Raw genomic sequence first — 11679 nt, forward strand, 5'->3', positions numbered from 1 at the left:
ACAACCATTTTATATTATGTTTTAGGGCATGCGCAATGGCATCAAAGTTTCTGCCAAAATGACTTACTTGACAACAATGCAATTTTCGACCAAAGCCAACACTACGTATGAGAGAGATATATAAAGGAACTCTAAGAACATTAATATATTAAAATAAATAAAATCTGGATTTAACAGAATTTAGAGCCGAACCCACCCTGTCTTATACATTAAATGCTAATCAGTTTACCCATTCATTTCTTGTATGCACAATGAATTTATATAAAATTTACATACATAAATTAAATAGTTATGGGGACTAATTTTTATTTGGTCTTTCAAAAAATTGTTTCTTGTAGGTCTTCAATATATGGATCTCATTTGGCGCATTCACCGCAAATGTAAGTTATAAAATAAATAAATTCATTATTTCAAATTGAGATTTGAACTTGGCGCAAACTTGTTGAAATGAGTTGCTAGCTAAGTTCTTTACCAGGAACATGGACGTGGAAAGTATTTTTCCTTGGGTGAAATTAAATGAAATTTAGTAATAATCAGTAGTGTTTATCAGATAACAACACTTTTTTAACCAAAGTTCGTATTTTATTAATCAAGTATTTGTTGTATTTAACTACGCCCATGAATTTATAAAAGTTTTCCAATCAGAACTTTTCTGGTATATTATAAGTATATTCCTCAAGCTTTTTGGTATATTTTAACGGTCGCGCGCCTCGGTCACTTTGTTCATAAATGTATAATTGAATTAAAACTAGTAATTTTTGGATTTGTTAGCGGCTCATTGCAACTCCAGAAAACGAACAGACAACACCACTGCAAAATGGGCGACAGTGTGGACTTGGAAAAGTGCTTTGAAGTGGTCAGCAATCTGGTATCCGAGGCTGGACGGGTAAATAGTAGTGGAAAACCACTCGAGTGTTATTATGGAAGCTTGTGGAATTTTCCTATTTCCTCGGTTATTTTCCCAGTTAATCGCTCGCAATAATGAGACCCGTCAGGAATTCGTGACCAAGAGCAACGACATCGACCTGGTGACCCAAACGGACAAGGATGTGGAGCAGCTGCTGATGGACGGCATTCGCCGGCATTTTCCGGATCACAAGTAAGTTTAATAACCCAATAGGATATCTGGTGGTGTGCTTATCTAAGGGTATTGCAGATTCATAGGCGAGGAGGAGAGCAGCGGAGAGGGGGGCGTCAAGAAGCTGACCAATGACCCCACCTGGATCATCGATCCCGTGGACGGAACCATGAACTTTGTGCACGCCTTTCCCCACTCGTGCATCTCCGTGGGTCTGAAGGTGAACAAGGTCACGGAGTTGGGCCTGGTCTACAACCCCATCCTGGAGCAGCGCTTCACCGCCAGACGGGGCCATGGAGCCTTCTACAACGGCCGGAGGATCCATGTGAGTGGCCAGCAGGAGCTGGGCAAGGCGCTGATCACCACCGAATTTGGAACCACTCGCGACGAGGCCAAGATGAAGGTTGTCAACGAGAACTTCGAGAAGATGGCCAAAAAGGCGCACGGGTAAGTTTTCAAGTTTTCAAGTTTTTCATACATTAATATGGCTTCTTAAGACCCAGAACTCTTTATTTGACAGATCTTATTTATTGTAATGCAAAGAAGGTTTTATTTAATATACTTTATCTCTAAAGTCAATTAAATTAATTTTATTTTAATTTATTTTTTTATAGAAGTTATAACTAGATTATTTGTTTAAGATTGTTTCCCAATAAAAGAGCTTACATTTTTTGCTACTTTTTCTGGAATGTTGTACCCTGAGTTTTCAGAACGTTTTACCTAATTTCAAGTCACTTTAAAATTTTAAATGAAATTAAATGTATAGTATATTAATATCTCTTTCAGTTTACGCGCTTTGGGTTCGGCAGCACTTAACATGTCCATGGTTGCCCTAGGAGCTGTCGATGCCAACTATGAGTTCGGCATCCATGCATGGGATGTTTGTGCCGGGGACTTGATTGTTCGCGAGGCTGGTGGAGTGGTCATCGATCCTGCTGGCGGGGAGTTCGACATCATGTCGCGCAGGGTCCTGGCAGCAGCCACGCCCCAATTGGCCCAGGAAATCACCAAAGTGCTGACGCAGTTCTATCCTCTTCCTCGCGATGATTGAGCAGGAAAACCGTTATCGACTTAAACAGGGGAGCAATGTAACTCCATTCCATACTAACCAGATAAACGCATTTCAACTGTGCCGATCATGTACCTAACAATTTAAATGAATACGCCTAGTCATGCATATTCCAAATAAATCGTTTTATGTATACAAAGCCAAGTTCAATTATATCGATTATAAACATCCTATTTGTTTAAATCTTCCTTCTGTTGAATTTGGAATTTTCTTCCTTTTTCATAGCTGGCCCCCCTGATAAAGTTCTATATTTTTCCATTACTTTATCAAATCATTCAAAGACGTTTGTTTGTTTGCTTTTCTGTAATTTTATTACAATCTGCGTATGTATTTCGCTTTCTAATTAGTTTTCGCAGAGCTCTTATCGCCATTTGTTTATTTGTTATATTTTGTTTTGGGCTTAGTGTTATGTATATGGGTTTCTCTTCTATTTCTTAGTATTTTAGTAAAGCGAGCTGGCCTCATATCTGATAATTGTGAGTGCCCTGCACTGTGAAGCGGAATGAATGGGGTTGGATTCACCACAGACCGCAGGTCACCTATTAGATCGTGCAGGGCAACGCAAGGTCGACGCTACCGACACATCCTTGGGATATGGGGGGTTATGGTAGGGTATCAGTAAACAGCTAAGCAATGTCTTGCATATTGATATATGATTAGTGTATATCTGGGATCTGGGGTCTGGATCTTTGCACTGTATTCGAGTAGAGTGATTTGTGGACACGTAACAAGCCATGATCGTAGGAAGTCGGCCTTCTTAATGCGCTGTAAATTTGTCTGCTGTAGTTGCTGAGTATTTTGGACTATCGGTAATACCATTTAAAATTTGACACATCATTGAAAATGTAATCAAAGCTACAGTAGGTAAAAAATTGTATCTATATATTTATTATATGTCTGTATATAATAGTTAGGTATAAGTTAATAATGTAATTAAAAATCTGTTGTTCTTGTTGTCGTTTTTAATGCTACATTCACAAGGTTCCATTATGCGCACTGGTTTACAAAATTAACACAGAGTTTTATTCTTGGGTTTGTGCTCGGATCGAAAGTATAGTGTTGGAGTGGATATTTTTTGGGGATCGGGAGAGAAAATTGCTAGCGTTGCAAGTTGCGTGTCTGCTAAGATATTGCGAATCGTAGTCTTTAAATTTATGTATATAGATCTATGTTGATTTCGATATTCTAGTTCAATAAGCGAAAGGTACACATGGAGCATAGAACGGCAGCCACAAGTTCGATCGCAGCTGCCTCTACATTTAATATTTTCCTTTGTCACACTAATAAAATTTACAAAATGTTCTATATAAATTCAACAATCAATGAAGAGCTTTAGAGAAGAATCCTTTTGATTTTTACATACATGTATTTGATATATAGATAGCTTTAAATATATATGTATATTTTGTTCGCCTGTCTGGTTGGTTTTCCTCGCTTGTTTCCATGTAAACTTAACACACAAATTTAGCACCAATCTATTCAAAATTGATCAAACAATTTGATTGTTCCGAGTTATACAAATGAAGCCTTAAAGCACTTAACTTAGATGGTCTCTAACCCAAGGATCTTAATCGTAGGATGTTAAATGTCTTGTCTTAAGTGAGAAACTGAACACTTTCAATGGAGGTCGGAGCCGCCGAAGATCTGGGATGGATCATCGAGCAACTCAATGGGTGGTGGGGTCTAAAATAATCAAGTCGCAGCGAGTTAATGGTACAAATTAATTTAAATTTATTTACACGCAGATACAATAAACGCATCGATCTTCAATTCGAAATAATGATTTAAACTAGTCATATATATTTATCATTTATCATTTATCTTTTCGCATATGCATATATTATCATATCGTATGGGATCTCCAACTTTTGCAAGCAAACGAAGTGGGTCTTTTTGCTTTTCGACTACGCTAGGTCCGTATCTCTAGATGTAACGTACACATATATCCGATATCGTTTATAGTAGTTAATATTATTAAAAAAACCAGTATTTATCGAACTTTAACGCTCGCTCTTCAGTCGAGTTCTAAATAGATGCCTTGGTTAGCTGGCCAATGGTGAATTTTCATTTTCATTTGCATTTGCATTTGCATTTGCATTTGCATTTGCATTTGCATTCTTAATTTCGGTTGGGATGAGTGCTTGGGGATGTGAAGTGATGTGGATCGGAGTGGATCTCGATGAGTCAACAATGAAATAAATAATTTATGTTCGCGCATGGATATGTTCAGCGGGGAGTGGAGTTGATTGGAGTAGAGTAGAGTGGAGTGGAGTCCTAGTCACTCTAACACTGCTAGTGAATATGCATATAGGCTTAGTGAACTATCTCCAGTAATGCTGAGTAGACGTGTATCTGATCTCCGGCCCTCCCGTTTTTCACTATAGCTACGTTGCTTAAGCCTACAAGTGGTAGAATATTTTGTTGCGGTTTGCATTTGCACGGCCCTGGAAACGCGCTGGTCCGGATCCCCGCCATCCTACAGCTCGTCGTCGGCCTTGGGGATGTCAAAGATCTCGGCGAAGAGGGGCGGCAGGCGCAGCTTGGTCCAGTTCATCCGCAGCCAGTCTAAGTGTGAGAAGTGCTTGGCCCCCAGGGACCGCAGCTCGGGTATCTTGGCCTCCAGCGCCGGCATCAGCTGCAGTGCCTGCGGCGATCCCGCCCGGGAGCGCAGGATCTGGACGCGGAGCGCCTCGGCCACCAGCTCCCTGGCCCGTCCAATCACCTTGGGCTCGCTGAGTCCCGTCCGGTCCGAGGCCAGCAGCACCATGGCCGAGAAGAGCCCGATCTCGGTGTCGCTCAGCCCGTAGGCGTTCAATGTGTTGGCAAAGTTCAGCAAGGCGTTCACAAAGTCAGACTGCAAGAAAACAGAGCAATTAGTAAACATTTAATTATTATGTTGTCCGAAAAATTACGAAACTGTTCTTTGTCGGATTCTAAACTATTAGGTATGAAACCATTAAGTAATATTAACTTGTGTCTTTCGACCTATAATTCCTGGCAATATGCAGGTACAGTATTGACATACAAGACTAAACAAATTTTCGTTTAATGCCCAACTTAAACTTAAACTTATTTGAAAACTTCCTGATTAGATCAGTTTTAACTTATTATTAACTAGTATGAATAATAGTCCTGATAAGACGAGTATTGATTAAAAACTTTCTGAAGTGTCAAAATTAAATTTTCTATATTAAAATAATGCTGCCAAACAAAAAATAGAAAGTGGGTTCATTTTTGGACATTTTTTTTAAGAGTAAATACTTTAATGAACAAATGTTTTTCTTGTTTCCAATAAAACCAGATACGCAAAAACTTGAGTCTAGTAAACAGGCTAGTTCTGGCCCATATATGCAAGCTAAAAAATGATATTCCATTCTACACACTAGAAACCTTTTATTTTTCCCTATATGATTTTTTAAAATCTTTTTTAATACCTCAAGAAGTCTACTCACATCGTAGAGTATCTCGAGTTGCTGGCGCGTCAGGTAGGCTCCGTCGTCCAGCGTCAGAGTGGCCTCGTTGATCAGGCGGGCCACGTGCGTCAGCCAGACCTCGAAGAAGCCCAGCTTGATGAGTATGAGCTGGTCGTCTTGGGTGAAATCACAGAAGCCAGGTACGCGTTTCGCAAACTCCACAATCCGCTGGACACCGGGCGTCACCCTGGCCGAGAACTGCTGCCACAGCCAGATCTTCTGGAACTCCAGGCTCTCCGCCACTGTGCTGGCAATCTGGAAAAGAGGAAACCCTTAGTTAAATAGAAACCCTTGGACAAAATTGTCTAGCTCTAAATTCACAAGTAAGGATCCATTTATATTGCAAAGAAAACTTTTTCGACAGCTAGTGGGTAATTGAAGGAAATTTATTTTCGTCTTCCGCTAGTGCTTCTGAAATCAGCGTAAAAAGTTTACAGAGCCTTGGTTTTTTTTGCTGTCAATCAATATTTTATTTTATATGATTTAAGATCTTTGTTTTTAGGGAAAAGTTATCTTCTTAAGTAATAGAATGTTTAATACATAACAATTTTAACAATAATTTAATTTAACAGGCCAAAAATAAAAAAAAAACAGAACTGTTTTTAGGTAGTACAACTTTTTATATAAAAATTAATTTTTTTCACTACTTCTTGGATTTAAAGTTCCTTATATTGTATTCTTTGTAATTGGGACTAATATTAAAATATAGATTAAATGTGTAGATGTAGCATTAAAAGTCTATAGATTAAATATTTTTGAGGAATTTGGTAGTCTTAATGTAGAATTTTATTTGATATTGGTTTCTAATATCTGGTCTTTGTCTTTGAAGGTTATAAAGTGTCTTCCGTACTTACCCCATTTTGGGGCACCGTCACTGGACGGCGCATCAGCTCCCTGGTCAGTTCCTCCGTGTAGGAGCAGTTGAGGCGGTGCGCCTGCGACACGCACATGATCACATCGTAGACGGTCAGCTCGTTGGCCGTTCCGGCCAGTCCGTCGTGGCACATGCCCACCTGGTGGTGGCCCCCGCCCAGTTCCGTGCCCATGCCCACGCCCACCATGCTGCCGCCCACCAGTTGCTGGTGACCGCCCACAACAACAACGCCGACGCTTACGCCGCTGCCGCCGCTGGCATTGCCGCTGCTGTTGTTGTTGTTATTGTTATTGTTATTGGCACTATTGCAACCGCCCAGCTCCGATGGCGAGGATGCGATCGAACACATTTGTGGCGTTTGTGGAGTACTCGGTGTCTTCACTCTGGCGCCGCTCACATGCGGCTGTTGCTGTTGATGTTGCTGTTGATGTTGCTGATGTTGCTGCTGCTGCTGCTGCTGTTGCTGCAGGAGATGTTGCTGCTGTTGCTGTTGCTGCTGTTGCTGCTGTAACTGGTTGGGGTGCAGTGTACTGCCGGAGGAGTCATCCACATTGAGGGAGGAAGGAGCGCCTGCGGCGGCGGAGGCGGCGGCTGCTCCGTTCAGCTCACGGGAACGCTTGGGAACGCGACCATAACGTACAGCTGCAAAATGGGGGAAAAAAAGGGAGAAATGGGTCAATAAGTTACTAGCAAATAGTCCACAGTAAGTTGCATATTTAAATAGACAAACAAGTAATTTTAATTACTTTACTGGCTATACAATATATGCATGTAGTTATTGACACTTCTAGAGAAAATACATATTTTTATGAATGTACATTGTACATATGTAATTATTATTTTTTTAAATTATTCCTGAAATTTTAACTACCTTACTGTCGTGCAAAGTTTGTATATATTGAAACTCCTAGAGAAAATTAAAAATGGCGATTAAACATATTTGCAGAAGAAACATTTGCTCAATTTGACTTCAATTAAAAATACATTTTCAAGTTATTGTGAAAACATGATGGCAAAAATGGGGAAATGTGAACTGTGCATTTATTTCCGCCCATTTTAAAAGCGCCACCCAAAAGTATGCCACAGAAAAGGTCATATAATTTTTACGTTTCTATTTTCAATGAACTCCCCTTTTACATTTTCATTTAAATTTTCAAAAGAAAACTGATTATTATATGGTTGGGCCAATAAAATAGTGCGTATTTTGTTTATAGCTTGTATATTATTAGTCACCTGATTATTTAAATTCGAAAATTCATTCCCTACAAAACACACAATTAACTTATTATAGCAGCCGCCGAGTGTTGATGTATACTTTGTATTTAGTTGGGAAAGAAGAAAAACTGGCACACGCATAAATCTTATAAATGCGTCACACACTTGTGGATACTTTCGAGTATCTCTAGCAAATTGCCAACACATCTGTGCTATCAACTAGAAAATTTGCGTGTCCTACAAGTTGTTGGTCTGTCGAAATGCGATACATTCTGTCGGGGAAAAATAATTAATTTCAATTTGCGTTCAGCGTTTGAAGTGTTCATTAGCCAATGTTTTTTTTTTTTTGGCATTTCTCAGTTTTGTTTGTCTGTGAAAATTGCACAACGTGAAATTTGGCTTTGTGCAACCGAACCCAACACATATTTTATTAATTAAAATCGCATTTGGCTGCCCAAAACTCAGCGCAGCGCACCGCAGACAGACAGAAAAAGAAAAAGAAACAGAAACAGACGCAGCTGCTCCAGTTGCCGGCATTCAGTGCTCACTTTATCAGTGGGACATTGACCCACTGCGCTCAATATGAAAACGGAGGCAAGTGATTTCGTTGCCGCCGCTTTTTGTTTTTCCTCTTGCCTTATATGAGTTTATGTGCGGGTATTTCTTCGGCTTTGTCGAGTTGTGTTGTGTTGTGCTGTGTTGTTATTGTGGTGTGGCGGTAGCCGCCGTCGGCGGTTTCCAAACAAACGGCCACAATAACAACACTAATGACGAAAGCCTCTGCTCTTACTATGCGTCAGCATTTTGGGCTGACAACATCGTAAAATCACATAAAATAAAATAACATAAAATACGGCATGAGCAGAGGCAAAAGAAAAAGCACGGCAAAAGTGAAAGAAACTTCGCATGCATTGCGCATACGCAGCGTGGACAGGGGAAGCCGGAAAACTCTTCTGCACGCAAAGCATCGCCACCAAAGCCAAAAGGCAGCTGGCCAAGTGAGAGATGGCCAACACACTGACCCATTTATGAAAACGCCAAAACATCGCATCCGTGCTGGTCGAGGGTCAAAAAGATCGTTTGCCCTACACAACAAGATATATTATATTATTAGATATGAGAAATTCCATAAAAAGGTTAAAAAAAATGGTACACTATACAGAAAATGATTTTAAATTATTTAAAATAAATAGGTATTTAATTTAGAATAACTATAAATAAATCCATTTTATAAACACATATTAGTATTGCAATATTTTCTGAGTATAAATGTATCATAATAAAGTAAAAACGAAGTCTTTTAAAATATGAAGCTCATTATTAGTTTTCTAAATTTTAACTAACATTTCTTAAGATTAGCTAACATATATTTTTTTTTTTGTTTACAACGAATTGTTTATTTGTTAAAAGTTTAAAAAAATAAAATTTTCTTGATTGATTTCATCTTTTTATTATTTATAACATTAACATTCCTAAATGTCATGCTAGCGAATCAGTGCAATTTGATAAGGTAAACACCAAGTTGATGACCCATTTCGGTGATAGATTTAGCAGCTTTGGAAGACCCTGAGCCGGAGCTTCCCTGACCTTAGTTTGGCGGCAACATGATCCCATTACGACCGCTGCCAGACGAGGTTTCAGTTCCAGCCTTGTCACGCTCATAACTCTAGGTTTTCTAGGTTCTCATTGTGCTCGAGTCACGCTTTTCACCGCCCACCGAAGAGCGCTGATCATAAAACGTCTCGTTGGCGTTAATTGTCACAGCTCGTAAATTAATTATGTCATAATTCGCCACACCACACACACCACACACAGCACCCCCATACACCCATACACCCATATAGACATATAGACATAGTCATGCATAATACTTGGACATTGGGTTTTTGAGGCTGCCACCTTCGATATGCCGCTAATTGCTCATGGCGGGCACTCGGCGTTCTTGCTCTGTTTGTTCTAAGGTGTTTTCAATTAGCGACCGAGGGCCTCGGCTTATTGATTTTGCAGATTTCACCATCGCAAATCGAGATTCAAGGGGCTGCGGCTGCTTAAGTCGTCAATAAGTGGAGCAGATCGATGGCATCTTCAGCCGGATTGCAAGTGGAGTGTCTATCATTGCGGAATTGGGAGCAGTCGTCCCCGAATGGCCCCAGTATAATCCCCGTCATTACTTATTCAATCGACCTGGACCTGCTGGACCTGGAACGTCTCGCCTCTCGCCCCTCGCTTCTCGCCTGTCACCTGTCACCACCCACGGAGCAGGCCCCATTCAGACCAGGTCAACACCATCCATTACACACGCCTCGGGCCAAGTTGGGGAGCCAGCCCGAGCCCACATAAATAAGTGGAGCGTTGCTGGCCTAAGCTCAAACTTTTTTCCCAGCTAAAAACATCTTAAGTGATGTAGTGCAGCCAAATGACGAGCGGCAGAGGGAGGCGAAGCGGCAGCAGGGGAGTGCGGTGTGGGTTGAGGGGAGTGCGGAGCGGAAAAACTCGTTTAGGCCAGATTCACAGGGAGAAATACACTTTGAAAAATATATATCCACTTGAAAAGTTCACAAAACTGTAAAGGTCTCCTTATTGCAAAATAACGTCTTTAAGTTAATTTCTTTAAAAACTGTTAGATTTCGAAAACAATTCATAGGGTCTATGAAATAAATAATCTCGCCGATAACTCCCCTCAATAGTTACATAATTTATTTTTGTCTAAATATTTTTGTAATATTTGTTTTTTTAATTTCAAGCTAAGGGTTTAGAATAGTTTTTAAAGTTGAAAGATAAGACCTCTTTAAGATATAAAAAGTATAATAATAAAATGTGTTTAAAAATTAAATTAAATTTACACAGAAATAGATTTCATACATTATTGTAAGGGTTAAAATGTGGCTAATAATTCTTAATTAGGTAGCTTACCGTAAATACAGCTTAACCAACCTTTTTAGAAACTAGGTCGAGAATGTATTCTACTTTTTTTTCGAGTGCACAATGTAGGGGGAGGGGTTTCTTGCTAAGCTGAGCTCCCACTTCTGGCCTGGGTAAAAAAGGATTTAGGTCACCGAAATCTGAGGCAGCAGAAGTGTGAGAAGCGGCAGCATCGCCTCGTAAAGTGGCCAAATGTTGCCCACATTTAGCTTGGTTTTTTGCCCCAACTTTTGGTCGTAGTCTTTTGTCGCTTTTCGGACCGAACCGGGCCATTAGCATGCGAAGAGGGCCAAAATGCCAAATGCCAACAGGCAACATCCAACTGCCAAAGCTCCACGCTGTAGTAACACATATGCACAGACACGGATGTATACATAGCATATAGTTGATATTTTTTTGGGTTTATCGTGCGCATGAATGACCCCGACAGTTCCCTCTTCCTCATCCTCATCCTCTCCCTCTCCCACCCGCTTCCCATAACCCATAACCCCCTGTCACCACCCAACTGCTGACCTCGTTTGAGGTCGTTCGTTCACCTGTCGCTGCTGGCTGCACTTTATGCACTTTATGCACTCTACATTTGCATGACTGCCCGGGTGTATCAGTGTGTGTGTATGTGCCAGTGTGTGTGTGTGTTTACCCAGTTACGAAATTGTCCAAAATGCTGCGGCTTACTGCCGGGTGAAAGTTTGTTGTTTGTTTGCTGTTCCACAAATCGAAGAAACTGAACCAATTTTGTAGCTACTCTATCTTTATTTTTAAAAGATTTGAAAATTAATTTTATTTTTAAAACGGTTAAAGTTTTAAAGAACAGGTTTCGTACAACTTCTTAAATTTTTTTTCCAGCAGTAAAAGTAATAGACTTCTCCGTAAAAAAATAATTTCAATGGTATACAATTAAAAATTAAAAGTGATCTAGTTGTAAAAATTATCTGAAATATTGAAATATAATTATTATATAATATTAAACAAAAAACTTAAAATGAATAATTAAGAATAAATTAAAATTTTGAGAATTTTGAATTGGCTCAGAGTTAAATATATATTT

General features: G+C 39.8%; 2 protein-coding genes across 3 annotated transcripts in view; one reads left to right on the forward strand and one right to left on the reverse strand.

Moving 5' to 3' along the window:
- The first annotated feature begins 262 nt into the window (after positions 1 to 262).
- Positions 263 to 2286, forward strand: LOC108142498 (inositol monophosphatase 1). 2 transcript variants are annotated; one of them, XM_017266394.2, is made up of 5 exons: positions 263 to 380; positions 772 to 886; positions 966 to 1099; positions 1157 to 1525; positions 1865 to 2286. In XM_017266394.2, the coding sequence occupies exons 1-5, from the start codon at positions 292 to 294 to the stop codon at positions 2127 to 2129; spliced, it is 972 nt and encodes a 323-aa protein (XP_017121883.1). In that variant the 5' UTR covers positions 263 to 291; the 3' UTR covers positions 2130 to 2286. The 2 variants fall into 2 exon arrangements, with proteins under 2 accessions (XP_017121883.1, XP_017121884.1); XM_017266395.2 differs by lacking the exon at positions 263 to 380 and having other exon boundaries at positions 714 to 886.
- Positions 2287 to 3012: 726 nt separating this feature from the next.
- Positions 3013 to 11679, reverse strand: part of LOC108142573 (ecdysone-induced protein 78C) — a 36666-nt gene continuing 27999 nt past the window's right edge. The window contains exons 5-7 of the mRNA XM_017266524.2: positions 6475 to 7136; positions 5600 to 5875; positions 3013 to 5001 (exon numbers count right to left, since the gene is read on the reverse strand). Coding sequence (XP_017122013.1) covers positions 4624 to 5001; positions 5600 to 5875; positions 6475 to 7136 — 1316 coding nt within the window. The 3' untranslated portion in view covers positions 3013 to 4623. The remainder of the gene's footprint in view (positions 5002 to 5599; positions 5876 to 6474; positions 7137 to 11679) is intronic.

The sequence above is a fragment of the Drosophila elegans genome, unplaced genomic scaffold (genome assembly GCF_018152505.1).
Source record: "Drosophila elegans isolate 14027-0461.03 unplaced genomic scaffold, ASM1815250v1 contig_208, whole genome shotgun sequence".
NCBI lineage: Eukaryota > Metazoa > Arthropoda > Insecta > Diptera > Drosophilidae > Drosophila > Drosophila elegans.